The sequence below is a fragment of the Peromyscus eremicus genome, chromosome 2 (genome assembly GCF_949786415.1).
Source record: "Peromyscus eremicus chromosome 2, PerEre_H2_v1, whole genome shotgun sequence".
Classification (NCBI taxonomy): Eukaryota; Metazoa; Chordata; class Mammalia; order Rodentia; family Cricetidae; genus Peromyscus; species Peromyscus eremicus.
Window position 1 is genome coordinate 115,479,286 of NC_081417.1, and position 24,197 is coordinate 115,503,482.

General features: G+C 48.7%; 1 protein-coding gene across 1 annotated transcript in view; it reads right to left on the minus strand.

The window, feature by feature from the left end:
- Positions 1–24,197, minus strand: part of Jak1 (Janus kinase 1) — a 119,917-nt gene that overhangs the window by 1,169 nt on the left and 94,551 nt on the right. Inside the window, exons 9-24 of the mRNA XM_059254577.1 lie at positions 23,918–24,075; positions 21,290–21,413; positions 18,426–18,612; positions 13,021–13,127; positions 10,931–11,074; positions 10,137–10,224; positions 9,162–9,289; positions 8,088–8,223; positions 6,179–6,330; positions 4,790–4,940; positions 4,590–4,684; positions 3,578–3,770; positions 2,763–2,887; positions 2,242–2,414; positions 832–949; positions 268–378 (exon numbers count right to left, since the gene is read on the minus strand). Coding sequence (XP_059110560.1) covers positions 268–378; positions 832–949; positions 2,242–2,414; positions 2,763–2,887; positions 3,578–3,770; positions 4,590–4,684; positions 4,790–4,940; positions 6,179–6,330; positions 8,088–8,223; positions 9,162–9,289; positions 10,137–10,224; positions 10,931–11,074; positions 13,021–13,127; positions 18,426–18,612; positions 21,290–21,413; positions 23,918–24,075 — 2,190 coding nt within the window. The remainder of the gene's footprint in view (positions 1–267; positions 379–831; positions 950–2,241; positions 2,415–2,762; positions 2,888–3,577; positions 3,771–4,589; positions 4,685–4,789; positions 4,941–6,178; positions 6,331–8,087; positions 8,224–9,161; positions 9,290–10,136; positions 10,225–10,930; positions 11,075–13,020; positions 13,128–18,425; positions 18,613–21,289; positions 21,414–23,917; positions 24,076–24,197) is intronic.

A 24,197-nucleotide genomic window follows, 5' to 3' on the forward strand; every position in this document is an offset into this window, starting at 1 on the left:
TGGGAAGGCAGGTGGACTGGCATAGAGGGTACAGCTCCATGAGGGGAGCCTTGCTTGAGGATCACTATCGTCTAACCCAAGAGGGACTTCTCTAATGTCTTATGATGTGGATGATGGAAACAACCTCAGTCCTCTGAAAGACTACTCATAGCCAAGAGCCAACTCTCCAGCATCTTCTCTACCGCTCCCCTCCCATCTCTGCTGGGTAAGTCAAGCTGTAAAAACATTAAAAAGCAAGTTTCAGTTCCACAAAGGGGACATAGCTACCTCATCAGGACAGTTGGGTGGACATGGCAGGCGCTTTCCTTCTTTCAGAGTATTCACAAGACGTGTTACTGTCATCTGGCCGTGAGTTGGGCCTATCATTTTCAGGAACAACTATATAAAATAAGACCAAACAAAATTAAGATGAAACTCCCAGAACTAACTAGAAAATTAATGCAACAAAGCTTCTCTCCTCAATAACTTCAAATGAAAATCTAAAATCCTTATTTGCTTTTGAGGCTCAGTCTATAATCACCATCTGTGGGAGCTAACCACAGCTATCTGTTCAGTGAAAACAAAGCCCCTACCCAATGCTCAAAGCATGGCATCCTCTCAAGATGGCCCCTCACCCAAAAACATCTGGATCATCATACAGAATTCTTCACTTGAACGCAGACTTTGCCAGACCTTGTCAAGTGACAAGCCAGGCCAACTAGGACGGACTGTAGCCCTCTCCGTGTGGCACACTGACTGACTGACGGACTCCACTTGAGAGCAAAGCTTAGCAGTAGCACAGCTACTGTCCTACTGGTCCTGGCCTCGGGGAAGGCGGCAGTTAACACTTACGGCCATGGGGCTGAAATCGGAGTCACAGTACGTGAGCAGCTCGTGCAGTGTCACTCCAAAGGACCACACGTCCGAGGCGATGTAAAATTTACACTGGATTAAACACTCCGGAGCATACCTGAAAGGGAAGCTGGGATTGTAAGCCTACTTCCTCCAGAAGTGACCGGCCCTCAGGAGCGCCACTTCTCTGGTCTTCAGAACTGACCCCACATGTGACCTGAGTGACCGTGGAGTGTCAATGCATCTGCTGCCACACTGCACATCTGGCAGAAGCAGCAACAGCCTAGAGGCTCCCAGCATGTTACTTTGCCCTCAAAGATTTGTGTTCTTCTTGTCCCAGGAGACCTTCTTCTGGGGAGGAAACAGTCCCCTCAAGACTAGCTGCAGGTTACAGCCCCACAAGCTCAGAGTCAGCCCCCTCCTGGTGTCACTAACTATTGGCGAATGAAGCCCAGGTGCCCACACCAGCTGTCAGAGCATCCCAGCACTGGAATCTACTTGCCACTGCCTCAATCACTGCTCCCCAGATGTGCGGCTCCTATGGGGCTGCTGAAGCAACTGACTCAGATTCCCTTGTTTCTTTTCTGTTCCCTTCCATGGTGGCCGTTAGCGCACTCTCTACTGGATGGAGTCCTGGCCCCTAAACTCGGGTTCCTCAGCTCTGTCTGACTCGGCCACCCACTACAAACCTGCCCAGCGACCCTCTCAGTTCACTTCTCATTCCGGTCAGCCACACAGCACAAGCCTCCTTCCGCCCAACCTGCTGTGAGTCTTCCAGCTTTTACCTACACATGCGGGGTTTTTCAAAAACTATGTACCACTGCTCCACGAAGTCGGCTGCCTCGCCCATAACTCAGGACTCACTAGGTTACCGTATCTCCAGCATTTGGCACAAACAAGGGCCTTAAAACACTTTGTTTTCAAGCGAGAAAGGAAGTATATGGATAGGCTTTGCAGGAGGTGAGGGGATGTGTCTGCACGGAGGTACCAGAGTGAGCCTTAGAGCATGGACAGCTAGTGTTCCAGGCTGAGAGATCGTGGTGGGTGTGTGGTTCCTAAGACCTAGCCAGGTCTCCCTCCTCCAGGATCTCCTTGACTCTGGCCAAAGTGTACCTTGTGGCCCTGTGACCCCACCAGGCCTTCTACATGGGTGCATTATGAAAGAGTCAGCCGCCTCCACCTGCTCACAGTTATGAGAACTGCAGTGGGGGTGGGTGCTGCTGCTGCTGCTGCTGCTGCTGCTGCAGTGCAGCTACAGAGGGTGAGCTGGTGATGGCCAGACCTCTTCCACTCTCGGGAAGCTGTGCTGCAATCACACCTCAACTTTTGACAGCAGCAGACGGACACCCAAGCACAGTTAGAGCCTTCAACAAGGCTAACCTAGGAGGCATGGATGGAAGATTTACATACCAAAACACCGGGCTGTCACGGTCATCCTTGACTGTGTAGTACTCCTTATCAGTTTCAATTGCTTTGGTTAAACCAAAGTCTCCGATCTTCACTTGGTGTTCACTCTCCACAAGGACATTCCTTGCTGCTAAGTCCCGGTGAACATACTGTCGAGAACCCAGATAGTCCATCCCCTAAGAGAGAAGCGTGGGTCAGGCCAATTGCAAAAGTCACTTCAGATTGTATTTTCTGTCTTCCCCTTCACAGTTGGAAAAAAAAGTCATTTTGTTCCTATATCACTAACTGTTTTTGTTGTTATAAGATTAAACGATCCAAAAATAAAAAGTCCAAACTGAAGCTGTTGGACTAACAAACCCACTCGCTTGCATAGAGGAGGCTCATATTCCTTGTGAATGGTGCAGAGTGAAAAACTCAGTCCAATTATTACAGTCTCCCACTGAGGTCTAATTACTAACCAATTGCCCAGTACATTCCGTACATGCCTGATTTTTTTGAAAATGCTGTCTTTCTGTGATTTTTACCTTACAAATCTGGATGGCATAGTTTAGCTGCTGTTTGAGGTTAATTTTGTTCTTATTCTTTGGCAGATACTCCTTTAGGCTTCCCGAAGGCAGAAACTCCATGATGAGCTTGATACCATTCCCTCCTGTTGAGGAGAAGGTGGCATCAGGATGAGGTTGCCAACAGGATGGGGGCAGGGAGCTCCGCAGAGAGGGCCTGGAGGGTTCAGCTTGGCCTCTGAAGCATGCCCAACCCATTGGCACATAGACACTTGAGCCGTGAGCAGGAGTCACATCCCCAGGTCCTGCCTCAAGCACAAACCTCAACAGGGCAATGCAGCCCTAGTGCTCTGTGCACCACTAGGCAAATCATCAGGTTTCAGATAGAGTCTCACTGACAGTTTTAAAGAATTCACACTCGTGAACAATGGGCTGCCTTGCACACAGGCACAAGTATTAGTAAACACTCCTATTAAGTACTACTTGCTACCCTGGCTTAGGTAAAGACAAAGGAAAATGCCCTAGGTAGTACTGGATCAGAAAGAAAGGGGGTGGGGAGTAGTTGTCACTTCCTTATAGCATCAGTGTGACTATCTGGATTAGTAAAGTCCTGTCCCCAGCATTATGCGTGGATCCCTGGAAAGAGCTGAACCAACCTGTGGCTGGGAGAGAGTCTAGGCAGCCTCCGGGAGGCCTGCAGCTGCTACAGACCACATCAGTGTGAGACTTGGAAGCCTGCCAGCCCACAGGAGCTGGTAAAGATGAGGCCGAGGACTGCCTGTCAGCAGTGGCCCTCAGGACCCAGAGAAGCCCTGGGCACAGTGTTCAGGACATACCGTCTTCCATGCAGATTCCTTTGTACTTGACAATGTTCTCATGGTAGAGGTTCCGTAAGATCTCGATCTCCTTCTTCAGGTCAGCTATGTGGTTACCTCCACTCTCAGGCTTCAGGGACTTGACAGCCACCTGCTCCCCTGTGTTGTCTCCCTCAGGGTCATATCTGCAGAGCTCGACCTTCCCAAAGTGGCCCTGGAAGGAAGGTGTCCCTGCTATCAGAGGCCCAGACAGGCTAGAGTCACTGACTCCCCACTCGCCGCAGCTCATCCTCACTTGACCTCACTAACTTTCGCTGCTGAGCTAAGACTCAAAGCCGGAGGTGACTAAGGACCACTTTATCAATCGTGGTTTCCAAGACAACATACTTCACAAGCAGTGAGGCTGTCTCTGGGTCCAGAGGACAACAGGCATTCTTTCACAGTCACAGGCCCATGCTACAGGACAGAGTCCCAAATCGGGTGGAGAAGAGCATTTTCACAGGGGACCTTCAAATCCCAGATAAGCCATTTAAACAGTGTGGGGACTATGGACTGTGCTGTGGAAATGCCCAGTACAGACGCTGCTAACCCAGCTGACAGTCATGTTAAGTGAACTAGGGAGAGTGTATCGATACGGCACACAAATCCCGGGAACTGCCGTGGTCACATAAGCTGTTATCCACAGGAAAAGCTGTGACTCTTATTTTGGCATACTCCTCATTAAAGGAGTCACACAGTATAATCTTGGAAGAGTCAGAGATTTTCCTACTTCGACCACATCTGTACTTGGCCCTCTTCTGTACCACATAGAGAAGTCAAGGCTTTTGAGGAAGCTGTCAAAGGTCGTGGGTGCGTATCATGGTGTCAAGTGAAAGTGCAGGTGACCCGGCACAGTGTCAGGCAGAGCAGGGTTGATGTCCCCCGCCCCGCCCCGCCCCGCCCCAGTACACGAAGGTGCTTTTATACACTTGGATGAAGGACTAGGAGAATACAGGTGATGTGCAAACAAGGCACGAGCCTAAGTATAACTTGCCTCTCCCAAGTCACGGATCCTCTTCAGGAAACGCTTTTCAAAATGAGTGGGGTCCACCTCTGTTGTTGGCTTCTTTTCTGAAACAATGTCTGGATCTAACCAAAGAGACAAGGAAACAGATTAGCCACCAAGCAATAATCAGGATTCCACTCTCCGGGCCCACCACACTGCGGCTGGGGCTTATCCTGGCTCAGACTCACTCTGCTCTTCCAGCTTGTTAATGTCCCTCATTATGGCTCGGAAGAAGGGTCTCTGACTGGGGTCATAGTTCATGCAGCGAGTCATAAGGTCAGCTAGCTCCTTGCAAGATGGAGTCACTGGCCTGCAGCGGCTTTCATAAAATCTCTCCTTCTGTAAAGGAGAACGACACTTGAGAGACCAAGAACCCACCCTCAGACCTTCCACTCCCCACCGTCAGAATCGAATGCCAGTCCCTGTTTTAATCCCCAACATCTCTGCAAAAAGGCAGATTTCATCAACATGGGGTTTCAATGGCCTTATTCCAGCATGAGGAAATCTCGAGTCCTAATAGTGAAACAGCCCAAACTCAAGGAGAATGGGTAGCACATCCCACTTCCAAGATGCTGTGTTCTAGGGAAGCCCCGCAGCTTTTCTAGAAGAAGTGTGGCAACCTGAGCAACGCTGTCCCATTCTACAAACTGACTCATTAATTCCAATTACTGTATGACTCAGAAATCAATCACTGGAGCCAAGGCTTAACATAGAAATGTATTCCCTGCAGAATCTGACAGCGCAAACAGTGAAAATACCAAATATAAGACTAAGTCAGAGCTGAACACAACAATTAACTCAGTAACTTTATAAAAATCCTAAGAATCCCACGGGGAAGTGCTCCCAGTGTTAAATTTCAAAACTATATGCACACCATGCCTGAGTATTAGTAGCAGTCAGAGATGACACAGTGATGACCTTAAAAAAAAAAAAAAATACCGACAGGCGGTGGTGGCACACGCCTGCGGGAGGCAAAGGCAGGCGGACCTCTGTGAGTTCAAGGCTGGCCTGGTCTAAAAAGCGAGTTCCAGGAAAGGCACAAAGTTACACAGAGAAACCCTGTCTTGAAAAACCAAAAAAAAAAAACTTCCCCTAATTTTTCTTGATTGTTTTAAGATCAGACATAACTAATACCACTTTTTAAAATTAAGTGGAATCCCTGTCTTCCAGTTTCTAGGCCATAGCTGGACCACAGAGGCCCTGAAGCACGATCAGTACTACCTCCCTGAGCTCACCTCCCTGCCATCTGCTACAGTCCTCAGGAAGGCAAGGCCCAAGTCTCAGCCCTGTCTAGGACAACACACACCAGGAGCTCAACAGGCATTTAACCTCAGACTAATACTGCAACAGTTCAATGCTGTCTACTTTCCTAAGGTCCCCACAAAAGAGTCATTATTTATTCCTGTTTTATAGACAACGGAGCTGTGGCTCAAGGAGGTTAGTTACATTTGAAGGATGACAAAGTTCACAGGCCTGTGGGGAGATTCCCACCCAAGCCCATGTCCAACTCTTCCAATTATGCGAAGTCCACGAGCATCTGAGATCTCACCCACCTCATTCTGGAAATAACTGCTCACCTCAACCAGGGTCTTGTCTTTGAGGGGGATCTCGCCATTGTAGCAGATTTCCCAGAGTGTGGTTCCAAAGCTCCACTTATCAGCAGCCACGCTCAGGTTCTTGGAGTCTTCAACGCACTCAGGAGCGATCCAGGGGATTCGTTCTATGCACTCTGGAGAAAGAACAGACCTGCCTGTAGACTGGCTCCTGGCACCATCTAGTATGCCAAGCACTGCCACTGCAGCCAGAACAGTGACCAGCAGCCTGTAGAATTCCTGGCCACACAAACCCTGTGGTGAGCCCACTGGACAGCAATCTTCCAGTCTCTGACTGGGTGCTTCCGACCAGGGCCTGCTGAGCACGCAGGCCCTGTTCCATAAAGGGTCACCTTTTAAAACCTGGTGTCTAAAGCAGCAGGGCCCCACAGGCCAGAGCCACCATGGAAGGGTGGGAGTCATGTGAACAAAGGCTAGGGAAGAGAAAGGAAGGGATGGGCAGGAAGTGCCACATGCAGACAGGCAGCTGCCCAAACACATCTCCTACCTACCCTATGGCTCCATGCAGTTAGTGTCAGTTTGTTTTGTTTTGTTTTGTTTTGGAGACAGGGTTTCTCTGTGTACTTTTGGTGCCTATCCTGGATCTCGCTCTATAGCCCAGGCTGGCCTCAAACTCACAGAGATCTGCCTGGCTCTGCCTCCTGAGTGCTGGGATTAAAGGCGTGAACCTCTACCGCCCGGCTCTAGTGTCAGTTTTGTATGGGTTTCCTTCTTTTCAAAAGGACAGAAGGAAAGCCACATATCTCTTTCTCCTGGTGACCTCTCAGGCTTTTTCTGCTTCTTCTAACCAAGGCCAGAGCTAGTGATCTCAAAGATACCTCTGCCATGTCCCCTGGCATGTCCTTGACTAATGCAGTTGCCTCCACAGAGCAGCCTCCTAGCTGTCAAGGAAAGCGGAGCAGCAGTGTGGCTCCTGAGCTTAGCACTGGACTCCTGCCCACCTAACCTCCCCAGGCCCCTCAGTCCGTCCTCCTGCATGGCATATGCATCAGTGTCCTGCCATTGCCAACTCAGCGACCTACAACAACCAAATGAAGTGCAAACAGTCTCGCCCCCAAATCCACTGTGTGTTGTGGGCATCACTGGATAGGTATCCAGGCCTCTGTGCTTATACTGTGGTCATCAGGGTAAGATCCTTGATGGGGTGTCTGTCTAAGACTATTGGATGACTGCCACATGATAGCCATAAATCAGGCTCCAAAGAACAATTCCTGCTCCCATTCCAAGAAATGGATATGTAGGGCCACTTCAGGGCTTATTTTTCTCCATAGTTTCCACTCTCACTACATTATTTAGTTCAGTTCACTGTGCTGAACTGACTAAAACTCAACGCTGAAGATAGCAGAGGCATGCTGGTACTGCTGTGTGGCTACCGGGGTACTGAGCACAGCCTGGGCAGCACTAACTGCCATTCTGAGCTGCTGGGGCTGCTGTTCCTTTTGAAGCCAAGACTCTGCATAACTGAATTCATTGCAAGGGTGGAGATCTCAGCAATCTCCTGGTTAAAGGTAATATGCTGCCTTCCAAACTGCCCAGTGGGTACAGTGGGCTCCAGAACACAGCAGTGGAAGATGCAGGATAGATGACTCCTTCCCAACTCCCATCTGACCATTTCCCAGAGCTCTGGACTCTGCTACCCCAGCACCACTGAACACAGCATCTTTACCATAAGGACTAGAAAGACTGACTGGGCTGTCAGGAACTACCCCCACCTCTAAACTATAGCCTACCCAGGCCCACAACAGCAGCACTGTGTGTACCTTTCTAAAGGAAGGCACAATTCAGCACAGCACCTTCTTGCTGCTGGTGGTCAGTGTCTGGTGCACAAAGAGGCAACAGATGGCTGAGAATGGGAAGGGGACAGGACACGCACCTTGCCTGGACAGCACAGAAACTGGGATGCCAGGATCACTAAGCTTGATGAATGGGCCAATCTCACTGTCAATGCCCTCACGGGCTAGCAGGAGATTTTTAGTGCACACGTTTCCATGGACCAGGTCTTTATCTTCCTGCAGAATAAAAAGGTACATGTGGCCTTGTCTTCTCTGCCCCACATCCTCTGTTCACAACCCTGGCCCCACAGACCAGCTCTCTTCACTCCAGCCACAGCAGACCCCAACAGCCTGGCCCACCGATGATACTCTGTTTGATGTGTATATATCCTATAATGTCTCTTAGCTCCAGGTCCTTGATCAGTGAACAGAGACAATAGCAGAGCATGCCTCACAGGCTTTGTGCACATTAGAATATGCACAGTCTGCAACAGCTGGCCCCTGGTAATGTGCCCCACAATGTTAGTGCTGATGGACACAGGGATTTTCCATTATTCATTAGTGTGCTGAATGACAGCTGATCTTGACTGTCACAGCAGAGAAGAGGGAACCTCAATTAGGATGGCCTGTTGGCATGTCTGTGGAGCATTTTCTTAATTTCTAATTGATGGTACTGGGGTGTACCGTACCATCTCTAGTCAGGTATCAGAAAGGCGGCTGAGCAACCCAGGTGCAGCAAGCCAGTAATCGGCTTTCCTCTGTGGTCTCTCCTTCAGCTCCTGCCTTGGCTTCCTCAGTGGTGGACCTGTCAGCCGAACAATCCCTTTCCTCCTCTAGTTGGTTTTGTGTTTTAGCACAGCAACATAGAAACAGCCTAAACCACTGATGTCCCCCCCTTGTGATTATTCAATACAGTCAGTCCTCCACATGGTACCATTTTCCTCTCGACAGGAGTGTTAGGTAAGCCTACAGAACAGTGCCCAGTTACTCTGCACCAAGCGCCAAGCACACCAGTGCACCAACACAGAACTCTTTCTTCTGTACCCAGGACCTGGTACAAGCCCCTTCAACCTGCTTCCCAGACCCTCTTGCCCTCACCTCCATCATACCCACTTACCCCAGGAGAACACTCTAGGTCCTGATGGGGATCACCACCAGAATGAAAACATTCTTACCAAGTAACTCAGGGCACTGGCCAGCTGTTTGGCAACTTTGAACTTCCAGGGAGTTGTAAGTACATCACTTTTCCGGTGCATGAAGAGATCTAATGGTCCCCCCTCCACAAACTCTTCCACCATAATATCTGCAGATACAGAAACAGCCACATCTGGAACCTTGTGTCTGTCTAGAGGGAATTCCTTCTCACCCTTACAAGAATGCATTTTATAGACACTGCTCCGCTGTCAAGTTGACTTCACCCTAGATGACCTCCAGCAAGGGATGGCCTCTCCTGAGCCTCAGTCTTCGTCTGTATGTACACAAATAGTAATACTTACCTCTCCTAGGGGCCACAGAAGGAGGGGACTGCTAAACAAGGCACAGAAGGTCTCGGCTGAGTGTCTAACACACAGAACAAGGACACAGTGCAGTGGTCATCACCACTGCAACTTTATAGCACCATACACTACAGCACAGAGTGTAGGCCTCCCATAGGACAAAACTTCCCTTCACTAAGTCTCCCGTGTGAACACAAGAGTAGCCAGCACTACAGCGTTCACAAATCAAAGAGCCTGGGTTTTAAAAAACAAACAAAAAGTTCCTCTTCCTGGACATTCATATCAGGAATTCAGAATAGAGGCCACCTCTCTGAGCAGCTAAAGGCCCAACCTGACAGCAGAGAGGTCGAAGCCAGCTCCGGTTTACCGGCAGGAGTCTTCTGAGAGGCCAGTCCTAGCTCAGGGTTCACTCTTATCACCTTCCTCAAGCCCTGCTTTCCTCACTGGACTGCCTCAAGAAACCACATGGGCCCAGAGTAACCAGAAGGAAATGTTCAAGTGAAAAACAAGCCATGATCACCACTGACTTCTGCAAATGACCTGAAAATACCTTAATTTTCCCATTGTAAGTGGAAGTTAGAAGCCCAAGAGTCTTCACAGTACCTACCCACCCGAGCCGGGCCAGCTGTCCTCTACGAGAGAGAACAAACTTACTTTCCACATCTCGGACACAGACACCATAGAGGTACACGATGTGTTTGTGGGAAACTTGTCTCATCATGCTGGCTGCCTCAAAGAAGGCCTGTGGAAAAAAAGAACCAAGGGATATCTGGCTCAGCCTGAATTGCTAAGGACCATCAATGGATCCCAGAAAAACTCACCACTGTCACTCCCAGCCCTAAAAAAAATACCCTCCTGGTTGTCCAGTAGCACGGACATGCTTTGACTTCTGGGCCACTCTAGCTAAGGTGTGGGATTTGTTTAGAAAACCCAACAATGCAGAGTAAGGCTGGTGGGATGAGCCACCTACCAATTTTCCCATCAGCCTCTTAGGCTCGCCTTACTGTCATCCTTTAAATGCCATGAAATTCAAGGGTTATCACCACTGTTGGAATAAGAACGAAGCCACATTTCCTGCTCCACACTCAACAGACTGAGAGATCCTGGTCAAGTAATTTGACTCCTTTGGACTTTCCTGTTTCCAAATGTGTGGGAGCCTGGGAAATCACTTCAGAGCTCTGAGCCCACTTGTTCCAGAGATCCACAGGATCACACTGGGGCCTTTGGTAGCAGGAAGGGGGACAGGACCAGACAGGACTCCTGCTCTCCTCTCCACCTTCCTCACCATCAATCTTCCCTCACTACTTTCACATAGCCAGTCTGCCTAAGACAGTACAGCAGGGAGGAATTCTGACTGAAAGAGAGGGCTGCGAACCACACAGCCAAAAACCACGGAGGTTTCCCCAGCCAACTCACTCTACCAGCTCCAGAAAAGGGGTTGCACTTGCCAGAGAAATGTCCCTGTGGCTGGGGTCTAGGACTTTGAGGATGACTTTGATCTTCTTCTCTTCAGCAATTCCCTCATCGTCCTTGTAGTCCAGCAGGGTCCCAGAGTAGATATGTGTTCTCGTGCCTCTGCCGAGGTGCTCACCCTGAAGGAGGAAGCAGAAAGTTGGCCGACCTCTCTCTGCAGCTTCACAATGGCTCAAGTCAGGGCTGAGTCCTCAATGGGACAATGAACACAGTGGGATGAGGCCAAGGCAAAGAGGGCCTTGTCCTCATCAGGTCTCCAGAAAAACACAGAACTCCTAGGCATACACAGCACCGATTACAAAGCACTCCTGGACCCCAGCGACAGCCCCATTCCTGAAAAGCAGCCTGTTTTCTGCCTCACGAGTTAGCCTGTAGCCCAGCTGCAGTCTATCACAAACCTGTGAACAGTGTCCAACAGCCAGGCATATCAGTGTTACCAGGGCTCCAGAGCAGGCTCTGCCAGGTGGCATCTCTAGTCTCAGGCTAGGGGGACAAAGGAGAGGGGCCTCTAGCCCCTCACTCTGATGCTTACTGGCCATTTAATTAAGATGCATTCTTTCATGGTGCATAATCTCGGTCCAGTCTCTGTAAATGGGGTGATAATGGCACCTGAGCATAATGTCACCTAGGTATAAAGGCTTCTGGTGTAGATTCTGCCACAGTGTGTAGAAACTCAACTGATGAGCCCATGGGTTCTGTTTCAGAGCCTTTCAGTCCATGCTCTTTTCACACTGGACCTCCACCTCCATGGCCCACCCCACCACTTTACAACACCCACAAGGATGTGCATAAGAAGTTTAAGAAGCGCAAATCACATCAGCATCTGTCCAAGCTGAGGGCTGAGCTGGTTCTTCCCTATGGGAAGGAAGGAGACCATTCCATCAGATGAGGCCACCATGTACAGAATGATCCGTCTATCTCTAAGGACCCTTCCAGACTATCTCTAAGGACCTTTCAATACTTCTGATTTTTAATTCTTCATATTTAAAAATCAAAACATGATGCCCCACGAAACTTGTAAATTGGAGTATAATGTTTCATGACTCTGAGAGCTCTTACAGCAGCTCTGGAAAATACAGAAAACAGATTTTGGTAGATACCTAGGGAGCCAGTCCTGTTCCCTACAGGAAGACACACCACTGTTAGTCGGGTAGATTAATTGACACCAATACCACCATTTGTCATCTGTCACAGTAGAATGGCCATTTATCCTCCCTGTCTGCTGCATTCTGGCAAGGTCCTGCAACTATTCATTACAGCTGCATCTGTCATGGGGTGATCCATCAACATTATGGGAAGCTGCGTTCCCAGAACATTCCATAAAAGGCATATGCTTTCAAGACAATTACTCTTCTCCAGAAGGATGACTTAATTCCAGGGACTAGGTAATAGAACCCACAAAGGCCACTGTCCACTCCAGCTTCCTTCCACACAGGTCCCTGTCTGTGCAGAGACTTGGCGACTCACCTTCTGTGACTCTGCTTTGGTGTCCTTCCCCCAGAAACCATCTCTGCCCTTCCAGGACCAGATCTTGCATACCCACGCATGCCAACTACACTAGACAGAGCAAGTACTTACCCTCTGGGCCTGGCTGAGCCTGGAGATTCTAGGTAGCAAAGGTCTTATTCCCCAGGAGGGTTCCTTTCTGAAGCTAGTTCTTGTCCTGCCCTGCCCTACGGTCTTTGTTCTCTTCTATTCCTTTTGGAAGGCCCCTCTGAAAAAGCAGGACTGAGCCCCAGAGATACTATGGCACAGCCCTCTGTGGGGTGGGGACCATCAGCCCAGACTCCTACCACAGAGACCAACCTCCCACACCTCTACCCTAGGCAGCCCTATACCCTACTCATACACATCCATCAAGGATTAGTACCTCAAGGGTAGCCATCGGCAAGACTGGGTAAGATGGAGGGTCTGGCTGAGTGGCCTTACCTATGAAAGTGAACCTCCTAGGTTTTTTCCACTACAGTTTCCCCCAAGCAGACTTTATTTCCCCCTCAAATCTCTAGGGGTTCCCCTATGGGGAGTCGGGATTAAAGCTGGACAAAGGCCTATAGTGGGGACTTACTTGTATAATATCTTTCTTAAGGATCCGATCAAAACTCAGCTGGCTCATGGGGTAGACGGGCTGCCACTCCTGGGCTTTCTTAGTGGCTACTAGCAGATTGGAGATTTCTGTGGAAGAGATCAGAGAATTCTGAGCACCATTTTGCAGGTCCTAGATCCTGGCCATCCAATGTATGCTGAGCCATGGGGCCTACTGAACACGTTTGCTAGTTCTATCATTCAGTGAATCTATATTAGGTAAATGCTTAATTCATCCCCTCTAGTACCTCACAGGCTAATGACAGAGTCAACATGAATTGGCAGTCACATAGAGAGCTACGATTTATCCAAGGTTCACACAGCGGGATCTGTCCTGGTAACAGAGGTGAGGGAAGTTTCCTTCAGGAAATGAACATTAAATCTAAGAATGGCTAGATGTGGTGGCACATGCCTGTAATCCTAGCACCTGAGAGACGGTAACAAAAGAATCAGGAATTCAAGGTCAGAACAGCCTAGGCTGTCTCAAAAAGAATTAAAAAAACAAAACACAAAACTAAATTTCAAGAAGCAGGGGACTATGTCTGCCTCATTTTCTGCTCTATTTCTACAGCCTAGGACATAATGAGTGCTCAAAAAGTTACTTGGTTTTGTTTACTTCGTGGTGCTGGGAATCAAAACCAGAGCCTTGTGTATGCTAAACAGGCATGCTATTCCTCAGTGGGTGTGAACCGAATGAGAACAGTGAGGACAGTGGATGCTCTGAGCCTAGGGAACCTTCTGAAAAGAGAAGGACAGGCTTTACACAGATAGAGGGGAGGCAACCTAGCATGAGTGTCCTAGAAACCTTGCTGGATGAAGCTACAACCTCTGAGCATGTGGGTTAGGAGTGAGCCATTCCCCAAGCTCCCCAAAGTTAAACAGCAAATGCAGCACTTGACCAGGTCTGCCAGGTCACGGTTACATGGGCTACAGGGAATTTATGCTCTGACAAGCTGCGAGGTAAGAATGATGCAACATATCCTTCCAAATTCGAACACAGTGCAAAATCCTCTGGGAATCAGGCAGACCTGGCGTAGTCCCTGAACACATCACTCATTTCCCTCAGCTGGACCAGAACCATTGGGGGGTGACAACTCACAGGTGGTCTCCCTGTTCCACTTTCTTGCATTGGAAGACAGTAATAAGTTCAGGGAGAAATACTCTCCCAGGGGAATCCTGATTCTTGGTTTCTGGTAAGAAAGTTCCCAAAAGATCTGTAAGAACTGCAAGGCAAGTCCATAGTGCCACCGAATACTTAGTGGCAATAAGCTACTAAGCACTAGTTACCACACTGGTTCCATCACCACAAGGCTCCTCAAACCTTCTCCCTTAGAGGAGGGCTTCCTGATTTTTTCTGTTTACATTCACACTTTCTGTTTTCTCTATGCAGGTAGGTTCTACAAATGTTAACTCCTGTGCCTTCAGGACAAACCCAAGACTAGGAATTGTCAGCATCCTTATCTGAACCACAGATCAGAACAAAGGCTCAAAGAGAATCAATCAGCAGCTTAACCAGAGGGCTTCCTAAGCCAGAGAGGAAGGGCTCACAGAGTGCTCAGGACCCTGAGGTCCAATCTAAGCACCAGAAACTGGCTTCAGGCATCTTCTGGGTGCTCCTTTTGCTAAGCCCATTCCTTCCACAGTTCTCTTGACTCTAGCCTATTCCCTGGTAAAATACAGTTTAATCCAGCCATGTACAGCTGTCCTGAGGAAGGAAAGGTGTCATATGCAGTGAGTCTATTTGTCTGGTGACATGCGGACAGAGGTTGGTGGCATCCACTCTGGGCATCAGAAAGAAGCATGGATCTAGAGTGGGTCATGGCTTGATTATCTGGGTGTGTGCCTGCACTAGGGTAGATGGGGGGATGCACTTAACTGCCATGAGCATAACACTGTGTCCTCCTCCTCAGGGTGTTAAAGTGGGACAGATGAGGCCATGCCCAGAACAGCTTCCTCAAGTCTCAGCAAAGGCTCCCCGACTGGCAGCAACTGTCTCACGATCAACCACCACCCTTGTCTTTCACCCAAATGCTCCAGCCTTGTACATCAGAGTGCAGCTGTCCCCACAAGGGGCAACTGAGTGGAAAGCAGCAGCATGCACTCCTGTACTGAGGAGGATGCAGAAGTGTGGGCACTGAGAGGATCCATAGAGTGTGGAGCTGGGCACTGGGCCTAACCAAGGGCTAACCTGTCTATCATACGCTGCTGGCTGGCCTCCTGTCTTTCCCCTGGTTTTATTACATGAAGAGTTGTATGTTCCAGTATGAAACCCAGATCAAAGTGTTTGGCTCTGGGAACCCTACAGTCAAGAGAGCAGAGAAACTGAGAAATCTAAAATGACGCTCTTGCATCACACTTTCCTGACTTCTTTAATCTGCAGGTAGCAGAGGCAAGCAAGCAAGCTCTGAGAACCAACATGAGGAGGCTCCACACTGGGTTCCCTCAGCCTTCCCTCCTTCCACAGAGTTGGCTCACCATAGTACCTGCCCCTCCTTAAAGTATACACAGATGGAATAGAGAGGAAAAAAAAAAAAGTCAGTGGATTCGGGTGAGACAGTGTGTGTTCACATCTCCACTCTTCCTCCACTTAGGTGTTGGCCAAGTGCAATAGGGACAAAGGCATCCTAGATTATTCTGACAATTAAATGGCATACATCATGTAAGGCCTTCCAACTGGCAGACCGAACACTTACTAAGTGTTAGTAGCCATTATTATTATTATCCACTGCTACTACTCTAACTACTACTGATGGTATTAGCTGTGGAGCCTTGAGCAAGTCACTGAATGTCCCTAAAACCAACTTCCTATGTGGGGAAAACAATAATGAAATAGTCACTAAACTACCTGGAACATAGTAGCTACTGCTAGAGTGGAAGATATTCCAAAATTATCACCTGATGGACACAACTGCACATGATTCTGTGTATATCCTGGGCTTCCCATGAGTCACAGAGCAGTGAGTGAAACCCAGACCTTGTCTTGAGAGTTTATAAGCAAGTGAGAAAAGGAGACAGGAGACACCTTCAGTGCTCGGTTTCAGAAGAGCCTCAGGTGAAGCCACACAAGAGGTGTTCAGCTCCTTTCCTATGCTATTCCCTCCACAGCTACTGGCTTCCAGATCTATGCTGTTAGAGGTGATATCTACATCAGAACTCTGTACAGGGACCCTATAAGGAAAGCACATCCTCGTCTCCAGCCTTCTCCATTCCTATGGATGCTGTGTTCTCCCACAGAGCACAATCCCTAGGGAAGGAAGATCTGTTTTAACATGCAGAAGGGAGATCATGGGAGTAAGTAGGACTGTTGGGAGCTCTGAGGTCTCATGGCAAGAGGCAGATGTGGTGTTTGCCCTTTGTGGCACATCATCTAGCATAACAACAAAGGCTGCAGTTCTTCTTTGAGGCTGGTAGGTAACCCTATCTGATAAACAAGAATACAAGTCCTTCCTCTTTCACCATATTCAGGAACTCACCTTCTGCTGAGGCTAAAATATAATTCACACATTGGGAACTCAAAGCAAGTGTAGCTTAGCTGAAGAGCAGGCACTTGACTTGTGTGCATGGGACCCTGGGTTCAATCTCTAGCAGTTCTGGAAAAGAATCCAGGCCCTTTCTATTTTTCCTGACGACTCAAAGGTAATTCCCTTAAAGAACAAGATGGTCTCAAAGAGCCTGCTCCAAGGCTAGTGTCAAGAGCTAATGAGCTGTATCCTCTTCGAGGCCCGAGACTTCCAAGGGCAGATTTGGCAAAGGCAAAGCAGCATCTTGGGGTGAAGAAACAAAACCCCCAATGTATGGGGCTCTGACTCCCAATTTACCATGACTCATCTCATTCTGCAAGATGAGCCCTTGGCCAGGTAACCCCCAAAGCACACTTTCACACTCACATTCTGAGACAAGAAGTCTACCTCAAGGACATTAGTCATACTACTCTCGGGGTGTAACCAAAGGCAGGTGAGTTCCTGGCCCCTTGCCTGAGTTTTAATTCCTGATCCTTCTACCTAGTCCTCTGCTTGCAGAAGGTCCCAGATCTTTGGTATAGCAGCCAAGGCCTCCTATAATCCCAAATCTCTCTCCTCAGTCCCATTTCTCCTTCCTTCCTTCTCTGCTTCACAATATGGCTTTCTGAAGCATCTGTCCTGTCCTGGCACACTGTTTCATGCATACTCAAAGCTGTGACTCCGCCCTCCCATCACCCAGCACTTGCCTGACTCCGCCCTCCCATCACCCAGCACTTGCCTGACTCCGCCCTCCCATCACCCAGCACTTGCCTGACTCCGCCCTCCCATCACCCAACACTTGCCTGACTCCTCCCTCCCATCACCCAACACTTGCCTGACTCCTCCCTCCCATCACCCAACACTTGCCTGACTCCGCCCTCCCATCACCCAACACTTGCCTGACTCCTCCCTCCCATCACCCAGCACTTGCCTGACTCCGCCCTCCCATCACCCAGCACTTGCCTGACTCCGCCCTCCCATCACCCAGCACTTGCCTGACTCCGCCCTCCCATCACCCAGCACTTGCCTGACTCCTCCCTCCCATCACCCAGCACTTGCCTGACTCCGCCCTCCCATCACCCAGCACTTGCCTGACTCCGCCCTCCCATCACCCAACACTCAGCTCAAGATCTGCCTCCTGCTGCCATGCCACATGACTCAGATTTTAACTATTTCTTTCACCCAAGGGTATGGTATCTGTCCCCCATCAAATACTGAGGTAGCCTCAGTGATCTGTAACATTATCTGCACTAGACTACACAATCTCAGAGAACAGGGCCTGGGTCTTCCCATCTAACACAGTTCTTTGGCCCCCAGACACGCCAGAACATTTGTCTGATACATAAACTGAAGACAGGTGAGTGCTCAAGCCACTCCACTCAAAGAACAAAGAAGTCCCTGCTAATTATTCCCAAGCACTCTTTCTGCAACCTCACTGGGGTGGTGAGGAGAGGTGTGTGTCTGTTCTACATACAACACTGGCACAAGAGCAGTGGTTCTCAACCTTCCTATGCGGTGACCCTTTAATACAGTTCCTCATGCTGTGGTGACCCCCAACTATAACATTATTTCATTGCTGCTTCACACTGTAATTTTGCTACTGTTATGAATCATAATGTAAATATCTGATATGCAGGATATCTGATATTTGACCTCTGTGAAAGGGTCATTCAACCCCCCAAAGGGTTGTAACCCATAGGTTGAGAACTGCTTTACTAGAAGGATGAGACTTGACATGAGGACAGACCTGCAGCAGAGCTCAGAGAAAACCACCTAGGGCTATAGTTCCTTTAACCCAGACAGCATCCTTTGGTCCACATGGATAAAGCATCGTCAAGTGGCAAAGGGCATCTCAGAGGGGCACAGCCTGGCTCCGGCAGAGACAAACCTCGGGGCTTGGGCTGACAGCAGCGCTTGAGCACGAAGCTTATATTGTCCGTGCGCAGGATCTGCTTCTTGAGGTGGTTCATGAGGTCTCTCAGGCTGGGGAAGTGGTCGGCAGAGCCATGCAGGCTATAGCGGCCCTTCTGCACCTCGATCTGAAAGTTCTTGAACTGCTTCTGGCCACCCAACACCTGCCATTCAGAAAAACAATCCTTTTTAGAATGGGGTCAGGTGATGTTAATGTTAGGGGGCACTGAGCAAGAGGGTGTAGAAACTAGACATCTAAAAATATTCCCAATAAACTCCACCAACAAACCAACCAACCAGTAGGTCAATAATGATGAGCAGTGCCAGGAAAAGGCACTGATAAAGGGAGTCACTACATCAGCATACGGAGACCTTACAGCTACAGAAGTGTTGTTACATCTCACAGAAATGACCTGTAAAATGAAGGCCATGAAAATGTCAACAATTGTTGCATAGTTTTAAAATCTTGACGCTTTTCAGAATACCAATTGTTGAAAGCCGATCTCCACATGAGTATCTATGCCATGTCCTCTCCAGTTCATGGAACATGATGGAAGAAGGGGCAAAAAAAAACAGAAGAGGAGGAGGGAGAGGCGGAGTGTTACAGAACACTTTTTTCCTGGCACAACATGGCTGCTGCACTCTTGAACTCTGAGTAGCTGTGACTGTCAGGACAAGACCGAGCTGGTTAACATTTTATCATGGAGTAAGGAGGGATTAGGAGACTCTATCCCTCCCAAGGCTATACATACAGTTAACAGCTGCTGTGGAAGGAAGAGGCATTTTCTTTCGTGGTATAGATACTCGTACAGTATAGCTATGTGATATAGCTTCATGGTATAGCTATTAGTGCCTGTGATCCTATAAGCAATCCTAATTGAACTCAGTTGGTCATCCAAAAAAAAAAAAAAAAAAAGACATCACAATAGAAGGACTTTCAGAGAAGAAACAAGAGATTGGCAGGAGTTGGGGCAAGAAAGGAAGAAGGATTGGTTATGAGGGGTAAATATGACCAAATATATACATACATGAAAATATAATGAAGTCATTATTATGTATAATATATGCTAATTTTAGAAGAAGGAAAAAGCCTTAGCACTTCATAAAGATTATCCTATCCTATGTATGGAGTAAGAACTGTAATAGCTAAATTCACCCAGAACTCTTTCAGAGTGCGCCCTGGCACACCATAAACCAGCCCAGGGAGAAGCAAGTGGGAGCTGGTGTCTGGCTGTCCATCCAGTCCACAATTCCACAGAAAGAGTCTGCGCAGCTTTCTTCCACAGGATCTTCTTATACAAAGAAAGATATCGAGGATTTGTACCAGGAAGATCTCCTTATGGTGTAAATTGGGACATGATATTTAAAACATCAATGTCCACAAGATTACTTCATCCATACAAACCCATACAATGAAGACAGCACCACCTGTCATATGGACTCTGTAAGCTTTAATCAACTGCATGTATGTAAAATGTTAGCCCTGTGCCTGGTTGGATGAAATAAACAATCCTCTTTGTGACTGTTCTTTCCTCCAGGTAACTTGACCAACTAGGCTGTGTTACTCAGACACTTAGGAGGCGGGGCTATCTTACAAAGACATCCACCCTAGTAAACTTCCTCCAAAGACTGATGAGCAAATGAAAGCGGCATCCTGTGAAAGTACCAAGCATGACAAGTTCTGAGCCCTGAGGTCCATGAGCCCTGAGGTCCAGCTGTTCAGCAACACGCCTGGAACTTTGTCCAGGATGCCTGGCAGCACGGGGTTCCTTATGCGACTTCCTCCTTCCAAACTTGACAGAGCCCAACCCCAGGGCTCTCTGGTACTTCTCTCCTTTGTCTGATTTCTGCCATATGCTAAGGCCTGGCCTCCATCTGGTCGGCTTTCCCCACTCGTTTTTCCAGTCGAGGTGAGCTTCACTATTCCTGGTAGACCTACTGTAGACTGACACTGTAAAACTCACTATCTTTATCAGGCATGGTGGGACTCATACCTTGAATTCCAGCACTCAGGAGGTAGAGGCTACCAATCTCCATGAGTTCAAGGCCAACCTGGTCTACATGGCAAATTCCAGGACAATGACAACTACATAGAGATCCTGTCTCAAAAAAAAAACCAAAACAACCAAACAAACCACAAAACTCGAACCCCAAACAAATCCTCTCACTGATCACCATCACTAACCTCTAACACACTCCACTTAGCATTCTAAAAAGCTGCATGAATAATAACGGCACTTGAGGGATCATGAGTCAGCAATCTTAAAACCATACATGGTCTTCACTTCTCTCACTTCATTCTTGGTTTGAAGCCACATCTGGATGTTTATATAACTACACCTTGGGACAGCAATTTATGTCAAAATGCTCAAAACTATTGCTGGGAAAACAGGCCTGTTGATGAGGTGGCCTTTTGATACTAGTCTACACCAGAGAATGCCACAGGGAAACACAGTTCTATGTCTGATGATTCCGCCATTGAGTATAAAGGGAGCCACTCTAGATAATTCTGCTGACGTTCACATGTGCCCGATGGGAGGCAATTTTCTGGTCATGTTCCACCTTCCAGAGCTACAGTTCTGCCAGGACAAGGCAAAAGAGAAGGGAAGAGGGTGGAAAGGGAGAGAGGGAAGGAAGGAGGGGAGAAAAGAGGAGAGAGGGAGGGAGGACTGGCCATAAGCAAGGAGACAGGGTCTTGGCTATTGAGTGTCCTATCAGACAGGATATTCTTGCCAGACTACCAGAGACTTGCTCATAGACCCAAGGGATCCTCTCTACCACAGCCCCTGGGCTGGGTGGCGATGGGCAGATACCTTGGCCCACACCTGTGTCCCGACTGACCTCAGACTTTTCAAAGCAGGTGACGGTCATGAGGATGTTGTCAAAGTCAGTGCAGCTCCACCTCAGCACGTACATCCCCTCCTCGCTCCCTTCTTGCCGCAGCTTATTGATGGCATATTCTGTGCTGGAGAGAGAAGAGGGAAAGGGACAGAGGCTCACAGCACAGCACTTCAATTCCCAGGGACAGCCACTCCCCTGCACTAGCGCAAGCTTCCAGTCCTAAAGTCCTCTGACATGGCATGAAGCATATAACGATATGGAGGAACTTGAGACACCCTGAGTATCCAAGGCCTAGAACTCACCTACTGTCCCCCAACACACAGAGGTCTGCTTGATTGTCCCCAAGTTCTCCAAAGACACTGTCTCCATGTCTCAGCAGAAGAATGCCAAGGATACAGCAGCAGCCAGAGTCCCATGCTGGGCCCTCTCCAGCTCCTCACTCTAACTGGAAAGGAGCCTGGCTGAGGAGGGCAGATGGGTCCACTGTGTTTACTGCAGTGACCTCATGACCACAGCAGGCCCGGCTCACAGTAAGTGCTTACTCAGTAACGAGCCGAATAAATAAATAGCTCGGTGATGAGTGAAAGAGCAGAGGAGAACATGCCGTATACTCCTTTGTATTCCCCAATGCAGTGAGTCGTGATATGCACAGGGCACAGAACACTGTGCCTGGTCAGCATGCTGACAAGTGTTGGTGGAAAGAGGACTGATGTGGTCAGTGTGCTTTAGAAAAGCAGAGACTTGCCGGGCAGTGGTGGTGCACACCTTTAATCCCAGCACTCGAGAGGCAGAGGCAGGCGGATCTCTGTGAGTTCGAGGCCAGCCTGGTCTACAGAGTGAGTCCCAGGGCAGCCAGGTACACAGAGAAACCCTATCTTGGAAACCAACCCCCCTCAAAAAAAAAAAAAAGAAGAAGAAGAGGAGGAGGAGGAGGAGGGAGGAGGAAGAAAAGCAGAGACTTCAAGAACTCTCCAACTATGCCATATTGTCATTGATATCTCCACACCCTCGCTCATATTAGTCCCTCACCTGGAACACACACCGTCTCCTCTTTGAGACCTAGCAAACCATCACTGACTCTTCAATGCTTAATCCAATCTGAATAGTAGATTTCAGCCACCCACAAACATACACCATTTATTCCTTCACTCTCACTCAATGTCCTTGCGGTGCATGCCGAAATAGCAGTAAGCAATGTGGACATGGTTCTGCCTGCCTTAGGAGGCTCATTCTCTGGGAAGAGAGGCAAGTCAAACAGGAAACGTGGACATAAAACAACATTGGACTGGGCAGTGGTGGCGCATGCCTTTATACCGAACCAGTGGTGGTGCATCGGGAGGCAGAGGCAGGTGGATCTCTGTGAGTTCGAGGCCAGCCTGGTCTACAGAGCGAGATCCAGGACAGGCTCCAAAGTTACAGAGAAACCCTGTCTTCGAAACAAACAAACAAAAAACCCAACTCAACATTGGTGGTAAGGAGGTAGTGAACACCACTGAAGGAAAGCAGAGCAGAACACAATACTCTGGGGGAGGAATAGGAGGGCACAGGATGCTGTCACCTTACAGAAGGTGATTAGAAAAGACTTCTCAGCTGGGCGGTGGTGGCGCAAGCCTTTAATCCCAGCACTCGGGAGGCAGAGGCAGGTGGATCTCTGTGAGTTCCAGGCCAGCCTGGTCTACAGAGCAAGATCCAGGAAAAGGCGCAAAGCTACACAGAGAAACCCTGTCTCAAAAAAAAAAAAAAAAAAAAAAAAAGAAAAAGAAAAAGAAAAGAAAAGAAAAGAAAAGAAAAGAAAAGACTTCTCACACAAGGCAGTAGCTAACACCTGAAAGGAGGAAGGGCTGTGGAGACCCTGGAGCAGTGGTTCTCAATCTGTGGATCACTACCCATTTAGGGGTTCACATATCAGATATCTTGCATATCAGGTATTTACATTTTGATTTATAGCAGTAGCAAAATTAGTTATAAAATAGCAACAAAATAACTTTATGGTTGGGGGTCACCACAACATGAGGATTGCAGCATTAGGAAGGTTGAGAACCACTGCCCTAGAGGAAGGGCATTCCCCACATCAGGAAAAGCCAGTGCCAGGGTCTGGAGGCTCAAAGAAACTGGAACACCAGAGAAAGCTGCTTTTACGGTGCCAGCTCCTTGCTCTGCAATTCCTCATGTGCCTGTCTCCCCAGGCTGTGAGCCTCTCTCGGCCAGTGACCACACATCACCAAACTATTCTCTCGGTAACCAAGATGGGAAGAAAGGGGAAAGCATGTCACACGGAATACAGATGAAGACAATTCCTAAGATTTCAAGATCTGCATCCTGTCTCCCTTGAAGTGCACAGTATTGGACAGGGTGATAGGAGCTGGCTATGGAGAAGTGAAGGGGTTGAACTATACCAATGAAGGGAGTAGTCAGGCATGCTGTAAGAGCCATGGCAGGAAATGACAGGAAGGGCTGATGGAAGATCACTGAGCACAGTAAGGAAAGAGGTGCCTCCGAGTGCCAGCCACCAGCCAACTGCCCCAGCCTAACAACTGACACGTGTGGAGCTAAGGGGACTAGACTTTCTACCTCTAAAACCTGGGCTCTTGGCACACCAAACGTAATTGAAAGCATTCTGGAACCAACCAGATGGGTCCATGACAGCCATTCTGTATATTGTGGACAATCAGTGGGGGAGCCACATCAGTGCAGAGGAAATGGTGGGCATCTGCTGTGAGCCGGAAGTAGCCATCTACCAGGGACACAAAGGACAAGGCCTCCTCGTGAGAAGAGAGCTTCAGTTCCTGGTGAGAGAGAAGACATATCACAGTTACATCACTATCCTGATGTGGCTGGCACCCACCTGCAGATACCTTTGAGAAGCAAAGTCCAAATGCTCTAGAGTAGGGAGGCAGCTGGCTGAAGC